The 15,500-nt window shown below is 36.6% G+C and overlaps 1 protein-coding gene across 1 annotated transcript in view; it reads left to right on the top strand.

Moving 5' to 3' along the window:
• Positions 1–1,717: 1,717 nt before the first annotated feature.
• The window catches only part of btv (dynein cytoplasmic heavy chain beethoven), a 21,716-nt gene continuing 7,933 nt past the window's right edge, over positions 1,718–15,500 (top strand). The window contains exons 1-30 of the mRNA XM_018521731.1: positions 1,718–2,048; positions 2,358–2,686; positions 3,167–3,329; positions 3,863–4,044; positions 4,107–4,219; positions 4,508–4,753; positions 5,054–5,274; positions 5,429–5,827; positions 5,906–6,147; positions 6,316–6,639; positions 6,819–6,885; positions 7,090–7,426; positions 7,542–7,893; positions 8,036–8,378; positions 8,637–8,799; positions 8,893–9,112; positions 9,218–9,344; positions 9,436–10,041; positions 10,222–10,468; positions 10,573–11,080; positions 11,333–11,725; positions 11,815–11,994; positions 12,232–12,597; positions 12,664–12,782; positions 12,876–13,186; positions 13,436–13,584; positions 13,866–14,147; positions 14,351–14,580; positions 14,656–14,784; positions 14,881–15,129. Coding sequence (XP_018377233.1) covers positions 1,809–2,048; positions 2,358–2,686; positions 3,167–3,329; positions 3,863–4,044; positions 4,107–4,219; positions 4,508–4,753; positions 5,054–5,274; positions 5,429–5,827; positions 5,906–6,147; positions 6,316–6,639; positions 6,819–6,885; positions 7,090–7,426; positions 7,542–7,893; positions 8,036–8,378; positions 8,637–8,799; positions 8,893–9,112; positions 9,218–9,344; positions 9,436–10,041; positions 10,222–10,468; positions 10,573–11,080; positions 11,333–11,725; positions 11,815–11,994; positions 12,232–12,597; positions 12,664–12,782; positions 12,876–13,186; positions 13,436–13,584; positions 13,866–14,147; positions 14,351–14,580; positions 14,656–14,784; positions 14,881–15,129 — 7,837 coding nt within the window. The 5' untranslated portion in view covers positions 1,718–1,808. The remainder of the gene's footprint in view (positions 2,049–2,357; positions 2,687–3,166; positions 3,330–3,862; positions 4,045–4,106; positions 4,220–4,507; positions 4,754–5,053; positions 5,275–5,428; positions 5,828–5,905; positions 6,148–6,315; positions 6,640–6,818; positions 6,886–7,089; positions 7,427–7,541; positions 7,894–8,035; positions 8,379–8,636; positions 8,800–8,892; positions 9,113–9,217; positions 9,345–9,435; positions 10,042–10,221; positions 10,469–10,572; positions 11,081–11,332; positions 11,726–11,814; positions 11,995–12,231; positions 12,598–12,663; positions 12,783–12,875; positions 13,187–13,435; positions 13,585–13,865; positions 14,148–14,350; positions 14,581–14,655; positions 14,785–14,880; positions 15,130–15,500) is intronic.

Below are 15,500 nucleotides of genomic sequence, written 5' to 3' on the forward strand. Positions count from 1 at the left end.
ATTTCTCTGAAATCCTCTTTGCTCCTTGATGCCTGAAATTTTCTGGCTAGCCGATAGGTGGCATCGAATGGGAAAATCATGGAAAATCGTGTTACATGTCCGTCGGGCCCGAAAAAGAGGCGGTTCGACGTTGCGGCCTTGGTACGAGCGGCCGCAACGCACGCAGACTTTTCGATCGCGTAAGCGCTGGTAAGGCGCAAGTATGCACGCTCCATAAATTTACAAGGCGTCCGCATAATGCAGCCAAAGAAAACCGAGAGAGAACTCGCGCGGGAAATGCTTTATAACTCTTCATTATCTGACGTATCTTGAAACTTTTTGAGGAGTTGAAAGGAAGAGAGAGAGAAAATCTTTTTCCCGGGGTATCTACTCGCAATAACACTTTTACTACCTCTTTCGTGACAAAGATTTATTACATTCGTAAAATTCAATTATGTATTTAGCGATTAAAATGATTCCTCTCGCGTAACGTTTTTGAACGTTTATGTATTTTTATTATCGCAATTCCTTGGTAGAAATGTATGCAGTTTTTTTAGACACCTATTCAGTTATTATCTGATATTACGTATTATTTTTATTAGTCGTAACAATACTGCGTAGGAAATGAACAAGAACATGATAGAGTTTTATACAATGAGCGAAATAATTTTGCTGGTAAAAGATGTGTAATTTTCTAAGACGCTTGTCCAGTTGTCGTTTAGTATTAACAGATTTTTATTAAAATACCGTGTAATCCATTTAGTCCTGTTTCTGTTCAGTAAAAAGATTCAGATTTTGCGCATCTTTTGTTCGCAGTAATTGCACACAAAGCCGTTACATCTTGATTGGAATTTTAAGTAGTTTTACGTCTCTCAGTTGCTAGTCAAAGTTAATATAACTATCCAGTAATTGTTTAAAAAATGCATGAAATTTCTAAACATTTCAGTGATCAGACGTATTTAATATCTATATCCGAACATATTTACACAATATATTTATTTATATTATTATTAATCTCACAAATGCTTTTTTAAATATGATATTTTAATTTAATTGTAATCTTTAAATATAATTAAATTATAATATTGTAAAAAAAAGTATTTGAGAGAGATTAATAATAATAAATTCTGTGTAAGAGAGAGTATCCGAATATATATATAATATATGTCTATAGTCACTGGGAAGTTTATCTTATCAGGGCTTTCGTATGTAGTTTGTATATTTTTAAAAATAATGGATCGTGTGTATTTGCGTTATCTTTATAAATTTGTCGTGAGTAACAACTAATTAGGAATACAATTAGAGATCATTCGATAATGTATTGCTATCTAGAGAATGGAGCATGACTCGTGTTTATTGAGGATTAATGTGCTTTGAATGATAATGTTCTTCTTCTTCTTCGATTCAAGCAGGTTAAATGTATTCTTTTGTAACTCGCCGTTTCCTTTGTTTAACTTCTTTATAACTCACTGGTCAATAAATAACACTTCTCAAAAATCTGCGCGAATAAGGATGTTAAGTTTTGACACTTGTTACTACATAACATATAATGTTTCGCATCAGAGAATGATTTCTCTTTTCTTTTTTAATGTACAACACGATTACAGAAAGCCATATCTGACAGAACCGAGCAGCGTCACGCATATCTGCGCACGTGCAACGATGCATGTAGCGATAGTGACAGCTGTGTTGTGTGTTGATTGTTGGTCGTCGTGACGACTGATGACGACGACCGGGTCGAGCAACCGCTCTTTACGAGCACGATGGAGCACGGTACGCCCGTGTGATTTAATACTCTATTTAAAACGCGTTTAAAACCAACCGACGAAATGGTGGTCGCCGACAAACGTAGGCATCTGATAGTCTCCACGGCGGGGAACTTCTTCAGCGCGTCCGTGCAACACGACGACGAGGACATCGAGGATCGCGAGATCCTCGATCGCTTCCTGGAGCAGTCCTCGTGCAGAACTCTATGCGCCAGGCCGGTCGACACCGACCGGAATCAAGTCCGCTTGAAATTGAGCACCGAATTGCCCGCCGGTATAAGAAACACCTTGGTCTTCTTTAAGGTAGAGACCCTTTTTTGCAAAAGAAAAAACATTTTAATTATGAAAATTGACGAACGAATGCAGGAGATTAACGAATAAGAAAAAGGTTTTTATCGATGAGATATATTTATTGATTTGCTCTTTCTTGCCTTTCTTGAAATCTGCTTAATCCGTTCTTCTGTACATTTCTCTTACAGTTAGTTACCGTTGACTTTTAATCACCGTCATGCCGACTGACGAGTGTAACTTTCTTGACATAGAAAGCATTTTCTAGAAAGCCGCGATTTAACACGCTATTTACATATGCTGATGGTGCGAAAATTCGTACAGGTGACAGCGGCGACGGTAACGGAAGAGAACTTTCACGACGTGGTCCAGGTGGCTTCCACCGGCTGCGGGGATGGATCGGTACTGATTGAGGGTCTTCGTCAGGTATGGGCGCCTACCCTTCGCTCGTCTGGTTTAAGTACGTCTTGTTTGAAGAAATTGGAGGAGGGACTACTCAGCTCCGGATTTTCGACTACCGTTGTGGAGGAAGAGGAATTTTGGAAGCAGAAAAGGGATGAAGCCAAACGGTCGCACGAGAGAACGAATTGTGAGGAAGCTGCCAAGTCCGTGAAGAACATCAAGATCGAACTTGAAAACGCCGCGATATCAAGGTGCTCATTGTTACTTTGATTATCTTAAGGGATTGTCTATAATGGAAATAATGCCCGTTTCTACTAATTTAGACTTTAATATCTCGGTTCAACTTACTTTTTATTTTTTTTTAATTCTTAGGCCGATATTCATATGATTTTTATATTTAAGACCGTTTTAAGTACAATATTATATCATAAGCTAATCACAGAGTCGTATTAAGACATTACTTAAAATAATTTTAAAATAAGAATTGATTATGAATATCCTAAAATTAGAAAAAAATTAAGAGTTAATTATACCAAGATTAAAATTAAACTACGTTGATAGAAACGAACTTAAGTCCTAAGTAAGAAATCGACTAATCGTAATCAAACATGAAGAAAATAATTGAGTATGATTGATCAATTTCTTATGCTTATAAGATTTACAACATAATACTCCACTGTAAGTGGCCCATTACTGTTTTATGCAATTACTATCTTCCGTTTCTTTTACAGAGATGGATTGATCTCTGTGGAAGAAGCTTGTGAAGCTATTTCTGTATTCGTGGATGATTTATGGAAGTTAGGGGGACCAGTGTATACCGAGGAACGAATGAAATCGTTTCTCGATGTAATCGGGAACGAAGTGGTTCAGCTGATACAAAATTATCTCGATGCGGTACGTCAACTATAATTTAGCCTTAAATTATCCATTATTATCTATAATCAACTACAGAGTCAAGACGTTTCAAGGGCACACTCATAAATTAGCAAAAAGCCTTTGAAACGTCTATAATTGTTTAAAAGTAAAAACATTGTTTATGAAAACATTAATATTTTTATTGATAAATAAGATTTGATTTGAAAAAGTGTCAAAGGAGTGTTTACACGGAAAAAAAGTTTTGCTGACGTATCTAAAAATTTAGTTAGATACAAATCTAAAAATAATTTTGTTGGACTGTCAAAATAATTATGTAGGACACTCAAGCTGGTTGTTAGAATTTCAGAACTTTTTGTAGCATTAATTGTCATGCTTAAGTTTCTTACATAATTATTTTGATGGTCCAATAAAATTATTTTTAGATCTGCCTAAATTTTTAGATGCTTCAGTAAAATCGTTTTTTTTTTTGTATACCTATTATTTGATTCGGTAACGCTATTAAGTGACCATTTTCTCATGCATACGACGTTTTACGGAATGTAATTCGTTAGGTCGACACGACTGACACTCGCGCAAAGGACGAAACAATCGCATTCGGAGCGACAGTATGCGAAAAGTGGGTGAACGCAACGCAGAAACTAACGGAGCTTTTCTGGCCGCATCATTCGCTCCATCCTTGGCGCGGACCGATCTTCGTACCCGAGAAATGCTCGAAGCTAGGCAGAAACCTCAGGTAGGCGTTAATGCATACGAAACGGTATGGAATGTAATAATAACGTAGTCGCAATCTTCTAGGCAGATGTCCGAGTTACGTGCGCAGCATCGTCAATTAAGTAAACTTCTGACTCCGAGTGAGAGATCGGGACTCGGTATCGAGAAATTGCTCCAAACGTTTGATGATACGAGAGGTACATTGGAAGGAACTTAGAAATATTTTATGCATAATAATTTTTTGATAAATTATTGGTTCTTCTTACGTGAAGAAACCACAAAGTAAACAATTGGTTTTTGTCTTCAAAAGTCGAGGATAATATTATAATTAAAAAATTGACAAAGTAGTTTTTGTACTTGCAATTTCTCATGAATTGTTTAATAAATAAAAATTGAAATAATTAGAAATGAAAATACTATAATTTAATAAATTAAATAGTATAAATTAATGATACTTTAAATAAATAAATGTTAATAATTTGCAGTTGCTCTGGGCAATGATGACTGGGACAATGAATGGAATAGATTGAGGCGTAAGATCGAGGACGGCTTGATACCAGCCGAAGAACGCGTTGCTCAAAAGCTGAAGGATCACATTGCCGATGCTGATACTCCGAGCGCTCTAGTAGCCGAATTCGAGAGATACAGCGAATTGATGAAGAGAGAAGGGCTTAAGAGAGCCTTACGCGGAGAACGAGAGTCTTTGCTTGCAGCGTATCGTGATCTAATCGGTAGAGTAATCTAATCGCCTTTTTGAACTAAACTAAAATGTTCTTCGTATCTCTTAGCCATATAAATATATTAAAAATAAAAAAGAAAAAGAAGAGCAGGAAATTTGTGTATATTTTTTTCTTCTTTTTATAATCATTATAAATTAATTACTGATATTATTGATATTTTTTACAAATATTTTTTTTGTTGACACTATAATATCAAGGATAGCAGATGATAGATATTGAAAACGCTAATCTGTACAATTCAAATTTGTTTTCACCAGTTAAATATTTTCTTGGAAATATGTGGGATTCTAGAGAATCGTTTAGCTGGTCCCGATACGGAATATCTTCTGGACGCTCCTAAAGTACTACAAGAGGTTAAAGCCGCTAGATCTGCGGAGGTACGGCTCGAGAGTTTAGCTAAATTAGGGAAAGAGCTGCTTGTTGATCTTCCGGGGTACGAAGAAGTGGCAGCGCGTTTATCAAGCGCGCTGAAAGAAGCTGAAGAGAAGAAACGGGATTTGGTTGAGTCATGGGTAACTTTTAATTACATATCTTTAATACAATATATTTCTCATTTATTCAAATCATTTTAAAATTAGACAAATTTTATAATTCCGTATTATATATATATATATATGTTATATATATATATCTTTAGAAAGCTTAGTAGTGCGTTTTTATTCGTAGATAAACACCACCAAGGATGATATTGCCAAGAAGGATTTAAGCTTAGGCACCGATTCGCCGGTGGTTGAACTTACTGGCACTAGCATGATGCGAGTGACCTACGATCCCCGATTGATGACTCTGATTAGAGAAGCCAGAGCATTATCTGGCGAAGGCGTCGAATTACCGAGACAGATTAGAGAGCTGGTGGATAGAGCCTCGTCTTTAGCAGGACGAGCTAGAGCTCTTCAGCAAGTCGCTACATTTCACAACACGATTGGCGATCGAATGGTGCCTTCCCAGAGACCGCTTATGTTGACGATAGCTCTCGAATTAGCGCGAGCTGTTCAGGAACAGTCGGGTATCGTTTGGTCTGACCCTCATCTCGTCGATGTATATACCGCTAGATTGAAAGAATTGGTAATAAAGGATCGTCCTGTGTTATTTAGATTAATATTGCAAGTTGATGAAATTTATGGCATAATATATTTTATGCAGGTAGTGAAGTTTGCTCGACAAAATTCGGAATTGATTTCAAAGCACTCTACCTTGCGAGATTATGTGTCGGGCTTGTTGAAAGGTGATGCTGTACATCTTGTCGGAAATCAGAACATATGGAAAGAAACGTTAACAAACATGAGGGCAATTGTCGACGCGGTGGATTCAGAACATGGTAATGCGAGAGCTTGGAAGCTGCATTGGGATCGACAACTCTTGAAAGCATTAGGTGTAGCATACAGGTATAACTTTGCGAAAAAATTCAAAAGAGATCTAAAAAATTGGAAATTTTTGATTATAATAAAGTGTTGTGTATATACAGATAGTTAATCGCATGAAATTTATTAACAACACTGATATTTTTTCGAAAATAATTAGCTTAAAACTGTTTTATTTTATTGTTTATCCAGAAATGCCTTGCCATCCTTGTCGAGGAAGCTGTCCGAGATTCGAGTGGAGCTCACTTTTCGGGATGGATCTTTACAATGGAGACCGCCACTCGAGGATATTCGCGCAAAATTATACTCCGGTATACGCCGATCACTTTCTATTCCTGTGAATTTTAGAGGTGTCGGAGACGTCGCCGATGCACGCTTTGGTGATTTAGTGCAGAAAAATGCGTATCTATTCAGTGGCGTTTACAAACAAGTTGAAGTCGTCTTGTCCACACTCGAATTATTTAGGACCAAGTGGCTAAATTTAGCAACACCGGCTAATATCAACGTTGGTGAACGGTAAAATTAAAATAATATACTATAATGTTTTATGTAAGAAATTACTATAAATAAAATTTTATTAATTTTTTTATAGAAAAAAAATTGATTGAAAAAGAATTAGTAGATATGTGTTAATAAATTAAAAAGAATTTGTATTAATATATATTATACATCTACATCGATCTATAATTTTCTAGATTGAAAGGTAAACCTCCCCAAGAATGGGCGAAAGCTTTTAAAGAGGCGAAACAGTGGGCTCAAGAGGTAAGTCTCATATTATGTACTTACAAATAAATAAAAAACAAAAATATCAGTTTCCGATTTAATTTTTGATTACTTTAACATGCATTTTGTTTCTTATTTATGAATAGCTTTTAATTTATTTTTGTATTGAACATTTATAATAAATTTTACAATATATTAGTTTAACTAAGTAATGGTGCGTATGTTTAATTTTTGCCGAAATAGGTTGGAAAATTACGCGGATGCGAGGTAAAAATCTCATGCGTATGCATCGACACAGCGACGACGAGGAATGATTTGGAAATCGCGTCTCGTCATTATTGGGAACGACTGAGTTCTGATCTGAGAGTGGAAGCATCCTCACGTCTGGTGGCTATCGTAGACTTCCTGTCCTTCGCGTCTAAGGAGCTCGAACGTAGACCGCGTGATGTGGAAGAGGTCGGATTAGCTCACGAGGCTCATGCACGTATTGAGCAACAATCAGCAGGAATCGCCGAGGAGATGGAAGTTGTTGCTGTGCTCGCCAAAGTTATGGCCGCGTGGACCAGTGAGAAGCTCGATGGTAACGTTCTCGCCAAATAAGATTGTCATATAATTTCTCCAAGAAAATCTATTTTCCGTAAGTTGCAAATAAATTGCAAACTGAGCTTTCATTTTGTATATTTTTTTTCCTGCAGGCGTCAACGCAGCTCACGCCGCTTTGCAGGATTTGGAAGATCGTCTGGAAAAGCATAAGGCTGTTATGACGCGTCTGTTGGAGGATGCTAAAGTTAATCTCCGTCACAAGGCGATAGCTCTAAGGGACGAAAGAGAAAGATGGCAGGTCAAATGGTCAGCGAGATCGGAGAATCTCACTCTCGATTGGTTAGTGTCGATGAAAGAACGTTGGCTCAATCTAAACGGGCAGCTGAATTCTTTGAAAGCGGACTGCAAGAGAATATCCCTGGACCTCGAAAATGTTCTTGAGGACGATGACATTAATCTATCACAAGTGGAACGTGAATTGGAAACTGAAGAGTTAAATTACAGGTCTCTTTAACCGAAGACCTTTTTTATGAAACTAGAAACTTTAGAAACTTTTTGTTTCCTTTTCTATGTCAACAAAATTATTTTTTATATGGTATTTTTAACGAGAGAGATAAATTAATTATTGTATGAAACACAATCGTAGATTCCAATCTGAGTTTTTGGAGGAGTTGAAAAATCAAGAAACCGAGGAGTGGGCTGTAGCTAGAAGAAGATTACCAAGACTCCATGACTGGCTTGATTCCTGGGAGAATAAGATTCGGTTGCATGACAATATGGAAATTGATACCTTCGTCGGTAAAAAGATAAAGGAAGTTAGATCTGCGATCGAATCTATCCAACCGCTTCGGGGAGATGAAATTGCCGACGAGCACTGGACTGAATTAATTCCTATACTGGGCCTGAAGGTCGAAAATCCACGGGGTATCACTTTAGGTCACTTGTTTGCTTGTATAGAAACGCTGAAGAAGAACGAGGATCGAATAAAAGTGAGAACTTGCAATTTTAAGATGATTTGTTTGAAAAAAGGAACGATAGTTTTAAATATTTCAGTATTTACAATATTTAATTTTTTCTGTCAAAGAGATCTTATTTCATGAAAAGTTTATCTCGCCAAAAAATTATTAAAAATAATAGGTATATTTAGTAAGACTTTAGTAAGACAATCTGGATATGAAGCCATATATATTTACGTACATATATCGTATATAGTTCTGAAATTGTCACAAACGCGATAAATATTTCAGGAAATAACGAAACGAGCAGTCGCGGAGAGTGGGATCCGACAGGCATTAATAGATTTAGAAGTTTGGGAAAGTACGGCGTCACTTCCGTTACAGGAATCAACCGATAGTAAGAATATGATGATTTTACTCGTCGGAGATTACGGCAGTCTCTTGGCAAAAATAGGTACCACGCATTTATATTTATTATTATTGACTGTTTGGTTTTTATTAGTTTTATAATCTATTAATTTTATTTCAAATTCTAAATCGTTTACAGAGGAATTGAGACTCTTGCTCGAAGGAGCGAAAGGCACTTCAGGACATGACAGGTTCGCGTCTAGGGCTGCACGCTGCGAGGCAGCCTTATCAGAGCTCGAAGAAAGGATTAAGGCACTTAGTAGCGTTCAAAGGAAGTGGATTTACTTGGACCCGGTTTACGGAAGTGGAGCGGCTCCTAATGACTCTGGGAAATGGTCCAGAGCCGATAAGGAATTTAGGTCTGTTAAATTATATTAGTTTGATTTAATTCTTCTACGCAGTTTTAGTACTTTTTCTTTCATTCATTTATTCAATTATATATTAATATCTTTGCAAATTTGTAGATATCTCATAGGAGAGGTATCCCGAGATCCCAGAGTACCATCCCTAAGGCAACTTTCATTACCAGCTTTAATAAATTTAAAGGATCTGTTAGACAGATGTCAAAAATGTTTGGATGAATTTTTGGAGGTAAAATGCAATTGAAAAATAGCTATTTTATCAGAAAAAAAAAATTTTTATTACCTGTCAATTACTATAACGACAAAAATCTTAATTATAGGAGAAACGAGCAGCTTATCCGAGATTGTACTTTCTTAGCGATGAAGACCTTCTGGAATTAGTATCGGGCAGTGGAAGAGGTTTGGAGGCTCATTTACCGAAATTGTATCACGGTATTGGTTCAGTAGTAAAGGAAAATAACTCGTTAATGGCAATTGTGTCACCTGAGGGAGAAGTATTAAAGTTACCTGAGGCCGTCGATCTCACTGAACCTCTACCTCGTTGGCTAGATAATCTCGAAAAGGGAATAAGAAATGCGCTCTGTCAGAATTTGGAAAAGTGTTTGAATGACTCCACACCCGATCCGTCGGGTTATCCAACACAGATATTGCTACTGTCGGAAAGAATAGGATTTACCGAACGCTGCGAACGTGCTCTGAAAGAAGGTCGCGCAGCTCTGCAGAAGCTTGTCGAATATCTAGAAACACAAAGAGCAAGATACAGAGGACTGGAGGACGCCGGTGATAAGTTAACTGCGCTGAAAGCGCGTGGGCTTCTTCTGGATACTGTTCATCATTTACAAGTGGCCAGAACACTGTTAAAGATCATAGTAACAGGCGAGAATGCTAGCTGGACATGGCACAAACAATTGAGAAGTTACAAAATTGTGAGTTTTGGAAAAAAAATACAATCTTGTCTCGATAATTGAGAATTAAATTTGTAGCGAAACGATATTTTTTATCCTTTAAAATGTATTCTATACATTCAAAAATTTTTAACAAATTTTTAAATAAACATTTTAAATATTTTGTTAACTTTATTATTACATTACTGTCGTATTTTTAAGAATCAAGATACGTACGTAGTACGATGCGCCGGTGCAGAATTACCGTATCGTTTTGAGTATCAAGGGGCGTCCATTGGCTTGGTGAGAACTCCCTTAACAGAGAAGTGTTTCTTAGCTCTCACGCAAGCTATGAAGCTTGGATTGGGTGGAAGCCCAACTGGTCCTGCTGGAACCGGAAAAACTGAAAGTGTCAAAGCTTTAGCATCTGTTTTGGGTAGACTAGTCCTCGTCTTCAATTGTGATGAAGGTAAAGCATCTATTTTTCCATTATTGCGGCAGACAATTATCACATTAGACTAAGGTAGGTTTACTATTAATACGTGAAATTAAAACATCCATTGCGAAATGTAGGAATGGACACTGGCAGCATGAAGCGTATCTTAGGCGGCTTGGCACAAGCTGGTGCTTGGGGTTGCTTCGATGAATTCAATCGTCTTGAGGAGGACACCTTGAGTGCAGTATCGATGTTGGTAAGGCCGCTTCAAGAGGCGTTACGGGACGGCTCGTCCGAGATCTTGTTGGGCGATCAGAAGATCAAGCTAGATCCTCACTGTTGCATTTTTATCACGATGAATCCAGCCGGAAGCGAATACGGTGGCAGGCGTAAGCTGCCGGATTCTTTAGCGCGACTCTTTAGGCCTATCAGCATGGCGCATCCGGATAAATCGGATATTGCGAAAACTTTGTTGGAGTGCGCCGGTTTCTTAGAGGCGACTACTCTCGGCAAACGATTGGTAGAGGCTCTTGAAATTGCCGGGACCATACTTTCCGAGCAACCGCATTATGATTGGGGGCTCAGGGCGCTTAAATCTGTACTCAACGATCTGCGTCCGATTGCCGATGTTGATGAGACCACCAGGTACGTTCGTGTCTGTTTTTAAATTAATATATACTGAAAGAGAAAATTTTACTAGATATAATATTAAAAATTTATCTTCATCTTATTCATGCAACATTATTTTTGTAAGATAATTAGAAATAAGATAAATATGAATCGTTTTTAATAGAATTAAGAGAGATTTTTATTAAGATTTTAAAAATATATAACAAAAAACTTTGTTTTTTTAAATTAAATATTGATTTGATGAAAAGATTTCTTATTCTTTGGTAGACTTCTTGTTTCGATCAGGGTGTCGACCCTTCCGAAATTAACGGAGGCAGATACGACAAAATTCCTATCGTTGTTAGACGATCTCTTTCCAAAGGCTAATCTTCCTTTGTCGGTCTCTACTGAAAGCGAAGACCTAGTCGTCGCATTGTTGAAAGTTTGCGAAACTCGGGGTTTGACGAAAGAGCTTGCCAACAGATGCATTCAACTGAATGACCTGTTAAAGAGCAGGACTGGTGTCGCCATAGTCGGCCCATCGGGTAGTGGAAAATCTTTGATCAGGTCATGTTTGACTGAAGCATTGGCGAAAATTGGTGTACCCATACAACAGATTATTGTTTATCCTGGAGCGATACCAAAGAGCAGATTATTAGGCCACATAAATCCTCGAACGAGGTAAACATTCTTTGATGATTCTATTATGATTTCTCTTATAATTCAGGATGCGTTGGATATTAAAATCGTACAAATAATTGCATAAACAGGGAATGGAAGGAGGGTGTTTTGTCGAGTGCGGTAACGTCCGCCGGGAATTCCGCGACCTGGATCATATTTAATGGAGACGTGGAACCCGAATGGGCAGAGGCGTTGAATTCAGCCCTGGATGATAATCGCTTGCTAACTTTACCCAATGGAATAGGAATTAAGCTTGGTAACGGTACAAGGTACAAATTTCATTAATTAAAGGTCTATCGAGTGGGAAATGACAATGAAATTGAATCGATATCGATTCCATTATCATTTTTCACTGGATATAACAACATTCGTAATGCGTAGTGTTAAAATCTACTGAATTCTAATTATATACACATCAAAAATAAGTAAATTTATAAACTCTATGTTTTTAATGATTTAATTACTTGACTATATTTGTATGTTGCACAAATGCTCGTAAAAAAAAGGTTTATCTTCGAGACCCACAAACTCGCCGATGCCAGTCCAGCTACGGTTTCGCGGTTGGGCGTTTTGCATCTTGGCTCGACGAGACCGACATCTTTATTGGTATCATGGCGTTTAGAGCAACTCTCATCAACTGCTGCGGAAATTGCAAATACCCATTTATGTTCGTGCATTGATGAAACTTTAAAGATAAACGTTAATAGTTCCTCCGCATCTGGTCTGATGGCCGCCACATTGTGTCATCTTCATAAAGCGCAGACATTCGCTCAGGCCACTCAAGCTCTTCTGGTCTCATTATGCGGCCAAGTGGAGGATGCACAATCCAAAAACGATTTGGCGAAATTTATTTATGGATCAACCGAAAGCTGGTAAGTGTTTTACATTTTAATCTTCTTAAAATAAATTATTATGCCGTTTATAAAATTATTTTTCAGGTGTCCCGATCCACAAAAGCCAAGTGCGGTCCTTTACGATTCTGAAACAGATCGATTGGTACCTTTCAGTGATACATATGAATCTATTAATACTGATTATGGACCCATCTCAATTTCAGGTATTGTTAATTAAAAAATTTAGTGTTTAAAACGTGTTTAAAGTTTTAAGATCTTTAAAAGAGATAAGGATCTTATTTATATATTTTATGTAGATCGTATCAAAAAAGCATTAGCAGCTACTTTGCCTTGGATAGAAGATGGCCATCCGATTATGATTCGTGGACCTGAAGCTTGCGGTAAAAATGCTTTGATCGACGTTGCATTGACAAGAATAAAAAATCAGGATATCATGACCGTGGTACGAGGATCTTCGCTTTACGGTCCTGGCAATCTCCTAAATCGTTTGAAGAAGGCCTGCTTACGCTTGGAGTCTTCTTCGCAAGGTAGGACGTATAAGCCGAGAAGCGGATCTCGAGTGCTTTTTATCTTGGAAGATATGCATCTCGCCGCTAAAGATTTACAGGTATAATCCCAAACGATCATTTACTCTTTAATTTTTTGATCCATTAATTTAGGTATGACTTGTAGCAATCTATGTCAATATTTTTTTAATACGTAAAAAATAAAATTAAAAAATTGTTTTTCAAACTGTTATTGCTTTAACTATTGAGTTTGCAAATAACAAAATTTTTTCAAAAAAAATCATTAAGTTAAGAAAATTCTAATAAAAAAAGATTGTAACAAGATGCTAATGAGATCAAATTATCTTTAGGAATTGGTGAGAGAATTGCTTCAAGAGGAAGGTTTTCTTGAGGAAGATCTCGAATTTTCTAAAATATCCGTAACAATTATATGCACTGCTGACGTGACTACTCGATTACATCCGAGGCTTGAAGCTTTATTTGCAACTTATTATTTAGAGTGAGTAATTTCTCTACAGAAAAAAATATAAATTAGAATGAAGTTTGAAAGAAATTCGTTCTTTAAAATTAAATGTCTAATTTTATACAAGTATACAAATTTAATTTTCTGAATTTTTAAAAGTTAAAAAGCAAATTAGAGAAATTAAAAATTAGAAATTTTTAATGTAAAATGAAATAAATTTCAGTTATTAATTCTCTTTAATTCATGTATTCTTAACAAAATTAGTAATAAATTTTGAACAAAATCTTAAGATTTTAGAAAAAATATATTTGCGATAGATATCCAAGTCAAAAGGATATTGCTGCCATTCTGGAACTTCATTTGAGGACTTCTTTGAAAGAAGTTGACTTTGTCATAGCGGAGTCTTGGATCGCCCGAATAAAGCCTAGTATTTTGGATGCTTTCCGATCTATAAGTTCCGCTCAAGAATCTTCTTTTACCTGGACTCTTAAGGATATTGTTTTGTGGGCAAAACTCTTGAAACATTATCCTACTCCTGAAAACGAAGCGTACATCACTCATTACTTGTTAGATATTGGACAACGTCTATTTCGCGCGAGGTATTATTCTAAAATCATAATATTTTATAAAAAAAATTATTTGTTAAAAACACATCATTATTTTATGTGTATATATTTGAATTAAATTTTCAAAAAGGCTAAATTAAGTTTAAAGAAAAGTGAATTTAACGTCTTAATTATTTAAACTTTTCTTTCTTGATAAATAATAATACAGCGTTTCATTGTATTTATTAATCCTATAGATTAACGCCCAAGGCCCTGACACGATGGGAATCTCTGCTAATTTCAAAAGATTCCGAGGTAAAAGATTTCAACAATGATGTATATGCGTGGAAGAGCGCGAATATTGGGTTATATCCTTTAAGTGAGGAGCAATGGCGAGAAGAGATAATCAACGCAGCAGCTAGATGTGCTAGAGAGGGTCAACCAGTTCAAGCATCGGTTTCATCTTACCTTCTGGAAACCATTGCTGGTATGTACGACTTAATTAAATTAATAGATGAGAAGAAGATTGACATTTATACAACAATGTTAAATATTTTGCTAGGACTGAGTTGGGCCATTGGATGCGATTTTCGTGGTATGGTTCTCATTGGACGACCTGGAGCGGGCAGGAGGTCAGCAGTTAAATTGGTTGCAACATTTTCTTCCTTACGACTTATTGATTCAGGACCTGGTACCGTAAGATAAACTATAACCTGTAGAATCACAATTTATCTATTATTGTATTTTGTTCTTCGGAATTCCGACATATCCGTCAATTGTTTCTTAGAACGCGGTAAAGTGGCGGTAAAGAACGCTGTGCAGGCAGCGGGCATTGAAAATCAACCGACTTTGCTCCTACTGGAGGAACATCATGTCAGGGAGGAAAGTTTAGCTGTAATGGTGAGCGCCATAGTATCCAAAGGAGAAGTTCCAGGACTTTATGCGACGGAAGAGCTTGACGCGTTGGTTGCACCGCTCGCCGATTTGGCTCGAAGGGAAGATTTTCAAGGGACGCTGGAACAATATTTGTATCATCGTACGTATATTCAAAATCTTATTTAATGCTAAATAAATTTATTCATAGCGTTTCTTTTGAAAGAATTTATAAAGTTTATGTTTATACATATATTATGTGAGAGATTATTTTCAGAGGATTAAAAGTTACCTTTTTGTTACTTTTTTAATGACGAAGTAAAATTAGTCTAAAAAATTTTGTAATATTTTTTGTTTAAATATTAATAAAAGCAATAAACAGTGACATTAAATATGTGAAAATACAACTAAGAAGCGAAATGATTTTTCAGCTTAAGCTAAAGCTTTATACATAAATAATAATATTTCTGAGTGAATATATGTATACACACACACACACACACACACACACACACACACACACACACACACACA

This window comes from Trachymyrmex cornetzi, unplaced genomic scaffold, assembly GCF_001594075.2.
Source record: "Trachymyrmex cornetzi isolate Tcor2-1 unplaced genomic scaffold, Tcor1.1 scaffold99, whole genome shotgun sequence".
NCBI classification, from domain to species: Eukaryota; Metazoa; Arthropoda; class Insecta; order Hymenoptera; family Formicidae; genus Trachymyrmex; species Trachymyrmex cornetzi.